Source organism: Cyrtonyx montezumae, unplaced genomic scaffold (genome assembly GCF_038088225.1).
Source record: "Cyrtonyx montezumae isolate F1298 unplaced genomic scaffold, pur_monq_1.0 scaffold_0, whole genome shotgun sequence".
Lineage (NCBI taxonomy): Eukaryota > Metazoa > Chordata > Aves > Galliformes > Odontophoridae > Cyrtonyx > Cyrtonyx montezumae.
The window spans coordinates 20,945,296-20,962,683 of NW_027071824.1; the positions used below are offsets into that span (position 1 = coordinate 20,945,296).

Here is a 17,388-nt window from a genome sequence, read left to right on the forward strand (position 1 = left end):
TCAACAGTAAAAATAAGTTTTCTTTTTTTCAGTATTGTCTCTATTCTTTTTAATGGAACATGGCAAAAATTTATTTTGCAGTCTTTCAGATTAACATTTAATTGGTATGGGACTATTGCTCACATTAAGCAGGCCAGCTTAAGAATGAGTAGATAGGAAGGGGGAGGAATAATCTTTCAGAGTCACCAACAGTTGGAAAATGTTTCTCTGTAATTTTGTAAGTACAGCATTTTGGGCACCAGTGTCACTCTTAGATGCTTGACAGTATTTGTTTTCCGGGCTCCAGCTGAGTCTTACAGAATTAAATGAAGTATTTCTCACACAGATTTGAAATCCATACTGTTTGTATTTTTCTTTAGCTCTTCATAAAATAGGCTTCTAGGAAAGAGGTATGGTTAGTTTCAGTTCATAGCACTTCAGGATATTGTTCTAGAGTTCACTTTCTTGGGTAGAAAAACTGGGATCTGTGCACAAATAGATAAGTAAAATTCACTGAAATACGAAAGGCTACTGGTCACAAACAAAAATAGATAGAATATGAATATCTTCATGCCTGTAAACAGTGACATTCAGAAACTGTTAACTAGTAAAAGTATCTGTTGTTCTTAATGTTCAAAACAAGGTTCACAGTAACAACATTTTGTTTTGTGCTAAGAATGTATTAACTTAAAAGTTAATTTTATATCAATCATCATTTCTGTTATTGTCTTTTTAAAGCTTGGGAACTACCAAAAAAGGAATTGGTCCTGTATATTCTTCGAAAGCAGCTCGAAGCGGACTCAGAATGTGTGATCTTGTTTCTGATTTTGATGAGTTTTCTGAGAGGTAATTTGTGTATTTTAATGCAAATTTCAAGCATAACTTTTTTGTGCCTTTGTGTAAACAATTACAGCAAGTTCATTTTACTTTTTTTTTATAACCTATCCTGCTTAAAAATTATTTGATTTAACAAAATAATTGTGGATATGTAATCTGTAGCTCATAGTTGGTGGAGGTGAGAGAAGGAAAACAAATGAAACAAACCTCGGTACTTCTGTCTTTCAGATTCAAAGTGTTAGCCAATCAGTACAAAGCGATATATCCTACCTTAGAGATAGATATTGAAGGAGAATTGAAAAAACTCAAGGTAAGCCTGTTTCTGTCTGTTAAGTGATGTAGTCACTGTGCGCAGTTACTGACATAAATCTCGAGGGGACTGGCTCTCTTCTGCTCTACTCTTCTGCAATGAGTTAAAACAAAATACCTATCGTAGGAAATAGATATTTATCTATTTAAAAACCTACTAGCATCCTTGAGAGCACCTTTGACACCCTTCTTAATGTGTCATTTAAAGACTTGGTTTCAAGAGAACTACTGTGAACTTTAACAAAAGGTCTTATTTTGATAGAGTTATTATTTGACTTTCACTTACTCAGACATACTGGCTAGAAAAAACGAGCGTCAAGGTTGTAGTTGGGGAAGGCAGAGTATAGATTCCTTGTGCTGGAACCTTAAGAACTGAAGTAATAAAGCCTTAAGGGGGGGAAAAAATGGCTTTTTTCCATGTTGTCAGATTATAGGTTGATAGTAATGAAGCCTGATTATCAGCAGACAACTCTTGTGGTTAAATATGAAATCTTATTTGATTGCCCCTGCACCCAGCTGAGACGCCTGGAAGATTTCTCAGTTGTCTTAATTCTCTTATGTCTAATAGTACAGTTTCAGCATGCAGTGTTCTTATTTGCCTTACTTTTCTCAGTATTTTAAGAGTTTAATTTTCTGAGATATTTTCTTACCCCTTAGAAAACGTCAACCAAATTTGACATGAGTTAAAAATAGTGAAGTATCTGTGGAACAGAGGGTGTGCAGTTACATATGTTTAATTCTTAGAGAAAATCAGGCTGAAGAAATTATCTTACCACTAAATTCAGTTTGCGAGCACTAGCATTGAGCATGTGGGAGTTGTTTGAAGTTCTGCTTTGTTGCTTTAAATTATATCTGTTAAAGTAATTCTATTAATATGTAGGATTAAAAATCAGTTTGTTTGTACGTGTTACAGTGGTTTATAGTTTACCTGATACACAATAGGATTACTGAGTACCTAAAATGCATTGTTAGGGTGAAAACATTATATGTAATTGTAGCTTGAGGAAAATTACTGTACTGAATATAGTACTGTGGTTATGCTCAACTTCAAATATTTCTAAAGTATTTAAAACGCTTAAAGAAATTAAATTTTCTTTCTTCTTGGTTTTTTTCATTCAATAGACTGCATATGTAAATCTAAATATAATAATTCTTCCCTTGATCACATGTTATACTGTATTTCTTTAGCCTTTATTTTACATCTTTACATTTGCTTTTCCTTTTGAAAAGAAAGTCAGAGTATAAACTTAAGCACCTAGACTTTGTCTGTCTTCATAATAATTAAATTACAGTATGCATTACTCTTGTTCTTTAGGCCTACATGGAAAAAATTAAACCAATGGTAAAGGATGGTGTTTATTTTATGTATGAGGCTTTACATGGACCACCAAAGAAGATCTTAGTAGAAGGTGCAAATGCAGCGCTACTGGACATAGATTTTGGTAGGTATCACCTTTCTGAGGTGCAGGTTGCTATACATTTGTTGTGAAATAATTCAGTATCAGCTCTTCTGTGCATACCTGTTCTTGTGGAATAAACATTTTGTATTCCATGAGAACTGTTCTCTCCGTGATTAGCAAACAATCAGTGGAAAAAATATTTTTATGTTACTATTTTCAAAAAGCTCAGGAATCTCCCAAGATTATTTCTTTTGAGTGACAGTAAGAATTAGGGGATTAAATTATTTTCTTAAAGAGATTGTAACTGGTACTTCAGTGTAGGCATATATGTCCTGTGAAATAGCTCACACTTATAAATCTTGGGAAGATGCTTAAGAAGGAAAATGGAAATCTCCATAATAGAGAGACAAAACATGTATGCGAAATACTTGTAATTCTTTGTATACTGAAATACTTCAGTACAGCTCTTCAAAAGTCAATATTTTGAACTCCGTGTAACAGTGTTTCCCTGTTCTACTATGCAAGGAAAGACACTGAGAATCTGGATTGTTACTGTGGTAAGAATGGCTTTCATGTAAGCACAGGAAATGCAGATCATGTCTGAAAACCATCAGGTATGTATGTAGTACTGACAGAATTCTTAGGATCACTTAGATTTTATCCTGTGCTGTGAGAAACAGATTGACACAGGGATTTCTATTTTCTCCCTAGACAGATATCATCAGTTGGTTGGGCACTTAAGCTGACAACAATCAAGTCTTAGTCAGAAAATTTGACAATACCAAATCTGATTATTGAGTGTTCTGGATAAGACTATTTTCTGTTCCTCCTTGCACAGAAGTCTTAATACTGAAACAAATGTTGTGAATGTGCATGTCTGTCAATGCTGAAGATGGTAAATCCACAGTCTTGCATTCCTGCCACTTTCCTGAAGCCTGTAATGATGCTTGCACATCTCTATGACTGTCTGATTTTCTGTGTTTTAAACACTGGGTGAGGATAAACCGCTGTCAGTTTACCAATGTGGGAGCTGAAAATGAGCGAGAACTATCTAATTGACTCCAGTTGTGACATCGCTAGCTGCAGAATGTGCCAATAAAGAGAAATTCAGCCACTCTGTCATAGAAAAGATACAGACTTAATTAGTACTTGCAAACTGCTGTTTTAAATATAACGTTGCCCATGTAAACCTGTGTCTTTCTCTACAAAGAACTGAGTTGAGCAAAAAAAAAAACCCAAAAACTAGATATTAGCTGATGGTAGGTAGTCTGAAAAACCTTACTGGACAGTTCTGGTTGGTTCCATATTTTGTACTGTTGTATTGCCTTTGTCTTGACTGTTCTTTACCCACCTCCAAACATCTGCATCATGAGGTAGAAAGCTAGTCTTTTACAGGAAGTTTAACTCTTCTAGTTATATTTTGTATCCAGGCTGGTGGCTGAATGTGTAACCAGAGGTAAATCATAAGTCAACCAGATTATATTCTAGGAGTTGGGTTTTTTCTTTTTTAAAATTAATTCCTATATTTTATTATTTCACTTGTGGCAATGAATTTTTTGATTCATTTTTTTTAAGCAAAGCTATTACTTCCAGAATTATACACTTTGTGATTTCTTAGCATTATATTATGTTGATGAGATTGTAGAGCCCATTTTTTTTCCTCCAGAAGTATAAAGTGGTAAACTTGTATTTTCTGACCTTTTAATATCTTTTTCTTCCTTCAAATTTTCTCATTGTTCTAATAGTGAATCTGTTTTATATAACGTGAGTTGTGATTTCTTGTCATCTTTGTCCAATTTTTAACTTGTATGATCATTCTGAATCCTTAGTTTCTGCTGTTGTACCAGTTGGAAGTGGTAATTCTATTTCTACTATTTTAATAAAGAAGGATCAAATAACGTGCATAGAATTTAAGAGCTTATTTAATCTGATTGACCTGATTGACTGCAAAATGCACTTAGCACATGGTGTTGCATTTTGTTTCTTTTTTATATATATTGTAAGATCTAGGTAATTGTAATGTAGTAGTGATCCTTACCAGGCTTGATTTGTAAAATCTGTAAAAAGCCAGTGTTTGTGATTTTTTTAAAACTCAATTATTTTTTTTTAATAGGCACGTATCCATTTGTGACTTCATCAAACTGCACAGTTGGTGGTGTTTGCACAGGTCTGGGCATGCCACCACAGAACGTTGGGGAAGTATATGGAGTTGTGAAAGCATATACAACTAGAGTTGGAATTGGTGCCTTTCCTACAGAACAAGATAATGTGAGATTGTCTTCCTTAGAATTGACCTGTTAACTGAGTGAAATAACTCATTGTGTCTGTCTCATGTTAAATTGATATTGCTTCTAAAGAAAGACAGTGTGTTTAAGTACCTCATCTTCTAATTCTATTACCTATATGTTTACTCCTACTCATTGTCATTGTGACTAGAGTTCCTGTGTTTGTTGTCACCAGTAAGTTTATAAGTTCCACATTACTGTTTCTGGTGTAAGAATAACCTTGATTGTAAGAAACTGTAATATAGTTCTGTTCATTTTCTGGGCACAGCACAAAGTGTTTGGGCAGCATGCTTAGGTTTTCGAGATCATTAACCAAGGAGTCCAAAGGCTCCAAAATTTCTTCAGTTGGATGGGTGAGGCACTGGCACTGCTGTCTAGAGAAGCTGTGGGTGCCTCCATCCCTGGAAGTGTTCAAGGCAGGGCTGGATAAGGGCAGGTGTTAAAGTATATGATGTATACTTCCTCCAAATGAAAAAAGACTCACCTAGTAGTGCTGCTCTTTGCTAGGAGATTGGAGAATTGCTGCAAATGCGAGGTAAAGAGTTCGGTGTTACCACTGGTAGGAAGAGAAGATGTGGCTGGCTGGACCTCGTGCAACTCCGATACGCCTACATGATTAATGGGTTTACTGCGTAAGTTGTTTTTACAACTTTGCTGGCAACTTGACATAAAAACTGTGATATTCTACAGGTTACTCTAAACCTATCTACGCATGTTCTTTACTTACATTGTCCTGTTTTTCTTGCCTCGGGTGCTTTTCATTTAAAGTACCATGTGTTAGTTATGCAACCAGGTATTAACAGAGCCAGTGTTTCATTAGTTTATACTTCTACTTTAAGGACATTTGGCAGACAACGAGAGCAGACAGCAAACAGGTACCGTGCAGTGAAACCAAGTTAAATGAACGCTCATAAAGTATCTTGGCAGTGCACTAACCAGTTAAAATTCTACCACTAAAACAAAGCCCACTGAAGAATACTTGTTATTTGAATTTTGCACTTTTCTTAGATCTAACACTAGAAGAACACAACCAAAAGGCTGCTTACTTTGTTGTTGTAGGTCTCCAGATGAATGGGGTAGTGTCATAGAGGCTGTTTTTCTATGGAAAAAATTATTAATTGCAATGTGCTCAGAGTGCAGGAATCAGTTTTCTCCGGTGTTTTTAAAATATGTTGGAAGTTGAGAGGAGTTAAAAACATATTTAAACAGAGTAATGTTTCTTTATAGATTGGCTCTTACCAAATTGGATATCTTGGATGTATTTCCAGAAATCAAAGTTGGTGTTGCATACAAACTAGATGGTGAAATCATACCTCATTTTCCAGGTAAGGCTGCTTGTTAAACAGCTTTTGATATTGGTGAAGTGTAACCTGATACTTGAATGCATTGGACTTTCATTTGTAAAATTTATGACAGGAATTTATTACTTCATCACTAAGTCTTCAAAGTTTTCTGAGATACACTCTGCACCATACCTGTACCACAGTGTCATTTGCCTGCTGGAAAAGAGCAAAATGTGATCTAAATGTCTTACATTTAAACATTATCTGCTTTAGCCCTTCCTTTGAATCAGTCTGCATTTCCTTCAGGCTACATCTGAAGCTATTCATCTCCCCCTTCCAGCAAGACAAATCTATTTAGATGTGCAGTGAAACAGATGAGGCTGCTGTTCCAGTTGAAAAGCCAGCTAAAGACAGATTTTTTGTGCATGTTTTTTGTCTTAACAATTCAGTGCCCTTTAACAACTCACAGAGCAGTCAATAAGTAAACAGTCACACCTGCACTTCAGACATGCAGGGTGATGGTGAAGAACAGAATAAAGAAGTGCTGCAGGATGTGGAAGATGAAAACCAGTGAGACACAAAGGCCAGCAAGAGAACTTATCTCTGACCGCCCTTCCCCCTCCCCACAAAAGCCCTCAGTGTCCCTCTGAGAACCACCAAATCTGACTTTTTCATTGGGTCTCAGAATTTAGGTTCCTGCCCTCTTGGGTTTCTTTCTTTTTCTTTCTTTTTTTTTTTACACAGTTTAGAAGTTCTTTAAAAAGAACTTTTAAAGAAAAGGGGGCATGGAGGAAAGGTGCAAGGAGGAGATAAGCAGTTAGCTCTGGAGAAAACAATTCAGTGTTTCAGTGCAGGGGCAGTATGCATCAGCTTAGCATGATGGAAACTAGTCCTCTCTGAGGAGGGTGGTGGTCAGAAATAGATCTAGCTGCTTGAATTCTCAAAATACTGTTTTCAGGGTAACACATCTTTTTCAGTTCGTTTACAGACACTCCAGAAAAAGGAAGAACATTGTTCAATAATAAGGATTGGGCTTTTTGATTTTCTGATGTTCATATACACGTGTTTCTGCTCTAGTTGCCATCTCAGGGTTGGAGGCTGGTCAGAGATGATAAAACACAACTCAGAAAGGGGTTTATGTAGTTTACATATGTCATATGTGTAACGATATAAATGATGATCTATCAGTAGTCCTTGAAGTTAGTATGAATGTTGGGGAACTTTGTAGTTTTCTTTTTCCGTGTGTTTGAGGGAATTCTCTAGTTGATTTGCTCTCCATGATTTCAAACAGAAGTGCCAGCTAAAATATGAATGCATATGGAGTAATGTGATGTGCAGTTTATTCAGGAAGTTTAGTGCTTGTTTTGTACTTAACAGAGAATGTTTTTTTCCCCTGTAAAACTCAAATATTGCTTCATATCCTTTCCAAAATACAAAGGAAACTTTTGTACTTGAAATAGCCATTGAAAATTATGGACAACGTACATTTGAGTTGAGGACTACTCATCTGTAGCACTGTCATCTAACCTGAGGATTATTTGTCCTGTGGCCATGCTTTCCAGTATGAATATTTAATTCAGGGATTTATGTGTGTATTTTTCCTATCCATTGTGTCTCAAATGGACCAGAGTCTTGTTAGGACTCCTGAAGACAGACTTTGCTCCCTGCATGTGACCATGTAACAGGAAGCTGACCTTTGGCCACTGCAGTACAGCATGACTCATCTACCAAGTAGTATTTTTATCCTTTTAACTGACTTAGCTGCTAAAACTTTAGTAGAAAAGCTGTCTTTGCTGCTGGCATGTCTTCCAGAGGTGTCAGGAAGGCGTTTGAGTTGATCATCCATTAAACTGGAAGATGCTGTTTCTCACAATGCCTCTCTTCCACTCTCTTTCATTGCTATACCCTTCAACATTTGACTGTGTTTTCTCAACCTGTGCTGCAGGTGTCTTGTTACATCGAGCCCTGGCATAGGAAAGCAAAAGGTAACTTTATTCCCCTTTTGTTTTATGGGCTCTTAAGTATTTCTTAACTTTCCACTTTGACATTTTGAATTTAGAAAAGCTATAGTCTTGAAATCTTTCACTAGCAGGATATTTCTCTCTCTGTCTCTTTTCTTTCTCTCATTTTCTTGGAGATGTTGATTTACCCTTCGTATGAAATGACCATCTCCAAATTAGAAGCAGAGTACTAACATGTCAGGAAATAAAAAACATGCCATATTGCATAGGTTCTAGTTTTTTTCTATTTGGATCTGAGAATTGTAGGAATCTTCCTTAGGTTAGATTTCTGTAGATTTCTGTGGTCAATTCATCATTTGCTGTTAAGAAAGAGCTAAATGTCTTAGAAATTTGTATCTGACCTCAGCTTGTAAATGGCTCTTGGTATGGAGCTGACCAGTGTCTTCTTCTGTTTCTGTTTGATTCTGTGAGCTTAGGGAAGAAAGATTGAAGTTCCAACCAAGTCTAAGATGATCCAGATTAAAAGGAATGTAAAAACCAGTCTAGTCCTGCTTGTGTCTCCTGTACAAGCTCAAGTAATCTCACTTAATCTCATCTTAGATGCAGCCTCTTATTCAGAAGACTTTGAAAACACAAATTCTTTAACACTGGGAGAGTATTTTTAAGAAACTTTTAAGAAACTTTTATTTCATGCTTACTTCTTCACTTGTGCTCTTGTCCTGAGCACTTACTGTTCATTGCAGAGCCAGGACGCTGTGTTAGGTGCAGCTTTGATCTGATCTATGTGACTATATGTTCAGTTTCTGGAAATCGCTGAAGGATCTTCTGAGATCTGAAGCTGAGATCTTTTTACACTGATGCCAAAATCTCAATCATCAGCTATTCTTTTCAAGATGGAAGTAACATTGTGCCACTCTCTCAAAATTCTAGTACCAGACTACCAGATGTCTCTATATCTGTGCTCTCTGTTACCTAAATCAGCTGTTAATAAGGAGTGTTCCACAAAGCCTGAAAGATGACTCCCCTCAGGGGGATGAGCTCAGAGAAATCTAGATGGTTGCTGTATCTGTTCCTACACTGAGCTCAGTTTATGGCTCATCTTTACCTCATATCTTTGACCACACCTGCTGAAGCAACATGGGAGAATTACTAAAAACATGAACAAATTTGCCCAGTCTTTTTCTTCCTTTCTTTTGGGGAAGTAAGGATTTGAACTAAGGGCAATGGAAGACTGTAGACAAGATTAGACTATTCATTTCCAAGTGATTTCAGCTTTCTCCTACCCATCTTAGTCAGAGAGGCTTCAAAGTGAAACTGAACTGCCTGTAGACTTCCACACTGGCACCTTATTCTGAACTATCTGCAATGCCTGGAGAAGGATTTGGTTTTTTGCACTTTGAATATAGCTATTTTATAGTTTATCAGGGCAACAGACAATAGCTTTGTTGTTACATAAAAGAACGTGCTTATCCTTGGCCTTTACAGTCAAACATCCTTAATATTCCTTCCTGCTTGTCAGGGCTAGCCCAATTACAACAAGAAGAGTGCATTTCCTCACTATTGGAAGCATTGAAGTCAGTACAGTATAGAGCATGCTCTTCTTCCTTACTCAGAAGGGCCAGGTTCATAGAGGCTGTAATTGAGACCTCACTGCTGTGAGCTTTTACATTCACCAGGACAAATTATTCTTTTGAGCCTGAGTTTATTGGCTGCACGTGCACTGAGGGGAAAGATTAGCTCTAATTTTGTATTGGCATGTTTATTATGCTCTTTGCACCTAAGACTCCTTCCTAATTTGACTGGCTGTCTATGCAAGAGTGACTTGATCAGGTATCTGAGACATAGAGCCTATGTAACATTAATTGCAGTGCCTTTGGTAGAGCGGTGCCTTCTTCAGGAAGGCAAGGATATTGGTACCTTCCATTTTTACCAGTATGTATTTAATATCTTTGGGTTTAAGGCTTTTGTTCTGCCTCACAGTGTCATTCCAATGCTAACATTCAGAAAATTAATGGAATGATTCAGATCTGGAACAGCGTGTTTTGCCAGGGCTTGAGATTACAGGATTCAGAATTGATGGACATCCTCATAGCACGGTATTAAATGATTGACAAAATGAAACAGAGTCATTTCTTCTGTTCTTATTAGTAATTTCAACAGTGGAACATGTGACTCCACCTTCAGGTCTTTAATGCTGACCTGGTTAAGTTCTGTCCCTTGATGCTACTGACTATCGTGGTAGACACTGAAAGGCTTTGTATGTACAATGATATCCAAGAATACACCATTTCAAGTCTGATCAAGGTAACTGTTTCAGGCTCTGCTGTAGAGATGAGAGGACTGGTAATGTTGAATACCATGTTGGCTAACTGCCTTCCTTCCAGTATCCTGTAACTGAAGGTCCTTATGAACCTAACTGGATAAACTACTCTGTAGAGTTTCCGGGCAAAAGCTCTGCAGGCGTGAGAATTATGTTCTGTAGGGCAATAACAAGTTGTTATTGCTATGTTTATTTAATAAAAAGTATACTCCCATGCTATTTGAGGTGTGTACTTTTAACTTTTTGGTACTCGCAAGCCAGTACGTAATTTTTGCTTTTACATCAACCAGATTCTTTCATGAGAGGAGAATTGGTTCTTAATATTTGCTTGGCAAAAAGAATCAACATTTTGAGGAATCTAATTTAATGAAAATTGCTTGTTCTGTTTTAAAGAAAGTATATGTGACTGTTAATACTAGAATCCCTGGAGTCTCAAGTCTTGATAGTCACTTGGATTTGCTTTCTCCGCTTCTATTAACAGAAAGGTGTGTGTTAGCACCCTCAGTGCAAGTACTGTACTTAGAGAAAATCTCTTCTTACAGGAAAAGAAAAAGCTAACAGCTGTGTTCAGTGATGGAGAATATATAAACTTTGTGGACACACCTTGTTTGTTTACTTTTCAGCCAACCATGAAGTCTTAAGTAAAGTAGAGGTTAAGTACGAGACACTCCCAGGATGGGATACAGACATATCAAATGCAAGGACATTCGATGAGTTGCCTGTAAATGCACAAAACTACGTTCGTTTTATAGAAATGGAATTAGGTGTTCCTGGTAAGTAAAGAAGATTTATTTATTTCTCCCACCTCCACGAAACTTATCTTTCATGCACTCTGCCTTAATGAGCATTCACTATGTAGAAAGTGAGTTTGTAGTTACTTTGTTGTACCTGATAATACTTGTAATTACTGTTTTACTTCTTTTTATTATCTGTTTGTCTACTGGATTGAAAACTTCTTAAGTTTTAGTGTTTTAAGTGTTTTTCCAGTTGGTTATAATAGGGATATAGTTCTGCTGCCATAATAAAGTCAGTGAAACCACTGGTGTAGTAATGTGATATTAAATATGTGTGGCAGTAGGAGATGAGAAGTTAACAAACCACGTATTACTCTCGGGCTCCCTAATAAAGACCATCTTGTTTCCATCCAAATCTGGGAAGGGCAATGAAGAGAATCTTTACTTTTCTAACAGTTCCTGTATTTTTTCCTATGATCTGGAAAGCAGATGGATTTATTATAGGAGCCTGAAGAGTTTTCTTGTTTTTCCAAATTACCAGTGCATTCTTATTTCACAAACAGTAGATGTAATTATAATTTCTTAACCTACTGGTAGTATAATAATTTTCTTTGTAGCTATAGAACTAAAATCATAAGTTCTTAAGAGTGTAAGTTTGTATCTTAAGCTGCAATCCAGTTTTGCTTTGTATTCTTATAATCAAAGTCTACTTTTCTCTTCTGCAGTTAAATGGATTGGAGTAGGGAAGTCCAGGGAATCAATGATCCAGCTGTTTTAAAGATTTCAGATGCATGGAAGAAAGCACACTCCTCAAAAGACTGCTCATTCTTAAATGCATTAGTAGCCCGCAAAGCAAAGATGTTGGAAAGAGAATTTTTTTGCATGGAAAGAAATGCTAGAGTTGATATCCTTAAATCAATTGCTACTCCTGAAAGAGACTTTAACTTGAACCTGTATCTGTTCTTATTCAACTGCAAATTCCAGGACATCTGTTATTTGTTCAAGGTGCCATGATTTTTTTTTTCTTTACCTAATACTTAGTTCATAATGTAATTCCTGTTTGGAAATCTTAAGGTATCATTACTTCATGACTGTTTGTTATCCTCTCTCTGCTTTTGGCGGCGTTACTTCCCTGAAATTTTAGACAGTAAAAACAATGCAGTTTTGCACAGATAGTTTTACATCCTCATTATTTGTATTCCTTATGGCTGCTCTTGTGAGTGATTAAAGAGAGGGATTCCGATTTTGTAATGCTATAAATGCTGTCTAAATTATTGTGTGATCTGTTTTTTTAAGAAAAGGTGTGATGCCAAGTTTTTTTTTAGCTGTATAGCGCAGAAAACTTAACTCTTTGTAACTCACAGAGGACACTCAAGTGTTTACCAGAAAGTGTGCTCGGGAAGTTAGAAAATCGATATTGTAAAAAGTTCAATTGCGATTATTAAAGAACAGTTCTGATTTTTGAGTTAAATGTTTTGTAATGTTACTTTTTTTATTACTAATTTTAAATCCCTGCACTTATCTACTTCCAAAGCATGTATTTCAGCAAACTGTTTCCCTCATTAAAAAGGGTTATTTTTGGTGAGAATTGTTAACGTTCCGATGCCCTTTTAAACTTTTCATTTCCTGTAGCCAGTAGAAGAACTTTGGAGAGCTAACAAAGCACAAGGAATTTTGTAATTCTAAATTGAGATGCTTTAGAAATAACATTAAAAATATTCTGTGCACTTGTCTTTGAAGTAGGGAAAATAATAAGTATTTGCCTTATGACATTAACATATTTTGTCTTATTAGCGTTGGAAAACGGTTCAGAAGAATTTCCATTTATAACCGTTATGATATAATACAAAGAATCTGATTTCTTCTGGCAGTAACACAAGAACTATGTATCCCATTCCAGATTTCTGAGAGCGACTTGTTTCTATACACTGTACAGTATTACTCATGTGTTTCCTCTTCATTCCAAATAAAACTTATTTTTCCTTTAAAAAAAAAAAAGCGGGAAAAAAGCCAACAGGTTGCTTCAGGATAGGGCAGGGGGTGGTTCAGTAGACTTTGGCTATGAGGCAAATGGATGAAACTTAATATAAAATGAACCCTCTCAGTCCTTCCACATTATGGCTCAGATAACTGCATACCTGGAATTGGATAGAAGAAGCATTTCCTGTTAAATTGTTGGCATGTGACAGCAGTTATCAAGGTGTGTATTTTAGTGGCATGATGTGGGTGGAGGAGATTGATGTGGAATGCTGAAAAACTGGCAAATAGGTCAAGACACCTTTGTATCAACATTACATGTAAAGTAATCACCATTGCATCCTCAGCAGCAAAAAACTAAACAACTTAATACTTTTTTTTTCCTTTCTTTCTGACAGGAGGCCCTGTATTCTCCTAGTTTGGGTCTCTGCCTCGCAGTTCAGGAGAGAACCATCCTATTCCTCCCTAAGGCAAAAAAAAATAATGTGTGATGAGGGAGAGGGATATCACTGTGTTATATTTACAGAGTTTCTTTTGAAGGTGAAAAGCAGACAAGGAAAGGGAATTAGTCATGAATTGTGAAAAACAGTTAATAATTACAGAGCACTCGTCTTCTGTATAACTGTCACTGAAACTACCAGCCAAGGAATGGGCGCACCCTGGGTAGAATAAGGAGTAGAATAAGGGAATGCTTTGCTTCTGCAGAGAGTAAATAGGGCTTACTATTTACACTCTGGTAAGCAGAGACCTTCATGTTTGAGACCTGTTTCAATTTTCCCGCTGTCCTAACTCCACTATACAAACCATCCTCTTGTACAGCTGAATTTATATTTGTAGGTGTAACAGAGTTTCTAAGCAGTGTGACTATATCTTAAAATGATACCAAATGTTAGTGCAGTTGAAGAAACAACAATTGCCTTGAACACAAGAGTGGTTTGTGTTCCTTTACTGAAATTTTTCTTTCATTTTTTCACTTAGGTGTAGGAAAACATCCTATGACTGGATGGTCTGTTCCAGCTGTTGTTGGTAATGGGTTGGTCATTCTCATGACCTGAAACAAAGTATTTTTAAATGATGAGTGGTTAAACTTAGCTTCTGTAAAGCTTATTAGGTTGTCCCTGAATGCCAGTTTTGCATAAGCTGTGATAGAGTGAATTCTTGGGTTGGTGCGCAGCTGTTTTCCTGGTTTCAAAAATGATTATAGAATTGTTATAGCCTATCTAATTCCTGCTGTGTTTTCTTGTTTGGTTGGCTTTTTTTTTTTTTTTACTGGTACTTTTTCTACCCCATCTTTCATTTGTATGTGGAGAAATGGATCTTTTGGTCAAGCTGGAATGAATGTCACATCCACCAGCCCGGTTGTTTTGGAGACGTGTTGAAAGGGAGATTTTCAAGCATTTTATGTTTTGCTCTTGAAACTGTACTCATTCAGCTACAGAAGCAGGGAGAACAGCCTGATGCTGTATTAACAGCACTGTGCCTATATGCTGCCAAGTTAAGTAGCTTTCAAAGGCTCTTACAGATTCTTATTGAGCCAGAATTACCATTCATGAAGTCAAGTGCTGTTCTGGCCTCAAAATGGGTGGCCACAGTCATTGGCAAAAAGCTTTCAGTTGTCTGTCATAAGCTACATTATAAGCTGTACAATAAATACAGTGTTTTTGTCTTTTATTACTTCAGACTTACTTTTTTCTGTAACGAGTATATGTATTTCTCAGGGCTTTCCTGTACACTCCTCCCTGAAGTCTCTTCTGTTGCTAATGTGTGAGAGCAGTGGGATGGCTGCATAGGATAGTAGTTGAAATTGATTCTCTACTGAATGCCCCTTCTGCTAATGGGATGTGTCCAGGAGGGGCACAGATACCTGACAAGGCTGATGACAGACAAGGTATTCTGATCTCATGCCGTTCTTGCTTACGCTGAAATATTGATGAGGGTGATAGTCCTGGGCCTGTGCTGTACTGCAGAATTTAATAGCCCTGGTGTCCCTGAGGTTTGGAGAGCCTGCTTTATTAACTTAATAGGAGAGGAAGCAAGGGACACTTACGCGTAGCCTTTCCATTTGTATTATACACGTAATTGGGTTTTGGTGTGCAGCTAATGGACAAAGCCCTTCAGATAAAGAGGTGGACAGATATGGTGATGTAATTCATGACAGCTGCTTTGTGTGTCATCATTCTGGGCATCTCTTTTCCATTAGAAGATCATAACTTCCCTTTTGCTGTCACAGCCAACTCCTTTGTAAAAATCTCTTGCAAAATAGAAAATCTTGCATCTTTAAATATCTTGCAGTAAGTTCACATTCAAAGGTTTTTCATGCAACTTTAAAATTATTTTGAGTTTAATCCTAATCCTCTTCCCTGCCACTTAACTTACATTTATTTAATAAATACCATTTGTTTGTGTATACTACTCTGTTAATTTCTTCAGTGCTAAATCGATTTGCTTATAAACCTGGGTAATTATTCTTTATCTTCTTCTGTATACATTGCTGTCACTGTCTGCAGTGCGTTCAGCTAACATTTTTAGGTATCTATCTGCTCAAGTATTGTTAGGTTGCCTTGTTCTCATCCATTGGCTGCCTTCTGTCTGTTGTAGAGGGAAGTGGGGTACCTGAGTGTTGGTGGTGAGGAGAGAATGGCTTTGGAGGGCTAGTAGAGCTCACTGTAGGGAAAAATAAGTAAATAAATAAAAGTGAGGCACTGATCACTATTAACCAGCTTAAATTGCATTGATAACACTTGCAGCAGAATGAACCTCCCTGGTTCATCTTTCAAGCCCTTCTTGCCAAGAAGTAGTGCATGCAGTACAGCATGCATTGCTTATCTGTTTTCAGATAAGGCAGGTCAAATGCTGCCTTGTAGGAAGTTTGATTGTACCAGTCAGCTGTGGGCTTTCTCATTATATTTTTGAAAATGAACATACTTCCTGAGAGCTGAATTGTCAAAGTAAGGTTGAAAAGGACTTTTGGCTTTATAGTTTACTGGTGCTGCTTGTGGTTTACTGAAAGGCCTAGGCAAAAAAAAAGCATGAATCACTCTAATCTCGTGCTGACATATGGTATGTAAATACTGTGATCCACCCAAAGGGTAGCCAGCATTATAAGTGTACTTTCTAATCTCCAGCTGAAATGAGCACTTGCTGTAATGCACTGTAATCTAATAGATGCTAACAGGCTGAGAATGTGCTGTAAGACCTTAATAATTCAGTATTGTTCTGTTGGCTCCATCTGACTTGTAATCAGCATGATAAGAGTTGTGCATCTTGCTGTTGAGCAAGTAACTGGATTAGTTAATATTATTAGGAGTTTTAAAGCTTGACTCCTCAACTGAAATAGCATACAACATATTAAACAAAACGTGGACAAGTTTTGAAGCTGATGTGCTATTAAACAAATTTTCTTGGAGGATTCTACCCCCCACACACTTCCTGAGCAATTTTTGTCCTCGATTCTTTGTGTAAAAGTAAAGGTTCTACAGAATGCTGTACCTTTGCAGAGCTGTGGGTGTTCATAGAACGAGCTGCACAATATCAGTAGCAAGTCTCAAAGCACAAACTAAGGCAGGAAGCAGTTAACTTGCTTAGGCAGTGTTTTGTAATTCAGGACAACAGTGCTTTACTGTGACTCGAAGCAGAATTTCTTTGCAGACTGATTCATTACATCAGTGAGTCTGATGGTCTACCTATTTGTCACAATTAAGCTATAATTTATTTTACCTCCTGAGGAATGAAATTTGGCTGTTATGTACAAAACAGTGACTCACCAGTATTTGGAAAACAAAAGTAGATGTTTTCTGTATTTTGTTGTCCGTTGGAGTCAGTGAATTGTTTTGGGCTCTCCATGGCAACTACTTGTCTGGAGTGTGAATTAATGCTGCAGCCTGAGGAGAGTGTGATGTTAGGATCAGTTCTCAGTAACAGACCACTGTTTTGGATGGCATTGTGGCACTGCTGTCTTAGAAACTCCTTGAGTACGTCCATAGTTTGTCTCAAACTTAAGAACAGTGAGTCTTCCTCTTAGTTGCACAACACTATGTAAAATCCCCTGATCCAATTCAGTCTACAAAAGAATGTATTTTCATGCTTTAGATAATTTCAGTCAATCTTGGAAAATGTAGCTATACAACATACAAAAGTGACAACTCCAACACTCACACACAATATGAGCTGTTGAGAATCACTGTTATATTTACTAACATTTCCATATCCCTGTCAGCCAGTTCTGCACAACTGTTGTCCTCATCATAGTCAGCAGCACCAACAGAGATTCCTCTCCTTTCCCTGGCTCCTCCCCACGGGTGAT

General features: G+C 37.0%; 1 protein-coding gene across 1 annotated transcript in view; it reads left to right on the top strand.

Annotated features, from left to right (window-relative positions):
- The window catches only part of ADSS2 (adenylosuccinate synthase 2), a 30,053-nt gene extending 17,470 nt beyond the window's left edge, over positions 1-12,583 (top strand). Inside the window, exons 6-13 of the mRNA XM_065729788.1 lie at positions 718-825; positions 1,045-1,126; positions 2,441-2,567; positions 4,639-4,793; positions 5,318-5,442; positions 6,038-6,135; positions 10,998-11,147; positions 11,834-12,583. Of these exons, the coding sequence (XP_065585860.1) occupies positions 718-825; positions 1,045-1,126; positions 2,441-2,567; positions 4,639-4,793; positions 5,318-5,442; positions 6,038-6,135; positions 10,998-11,147; positions 11,834-11,886 (898 nt within the window). The 3' untranslated portion in view covers positions 11,887-12,583. The remainder of the gene's footprint in view (positions 1-717; positions 826-1,044; positions 1,127-2,440; positions 2,568-4,638; positions 4,794-5,317; positions 5,443-6,037; positions 6,136-10,997; positions 11,148-11,833) is intronic.
- The last annotated feature ends 4,805 nt before the right edge of the window (positions 12,584-17,388 follow it).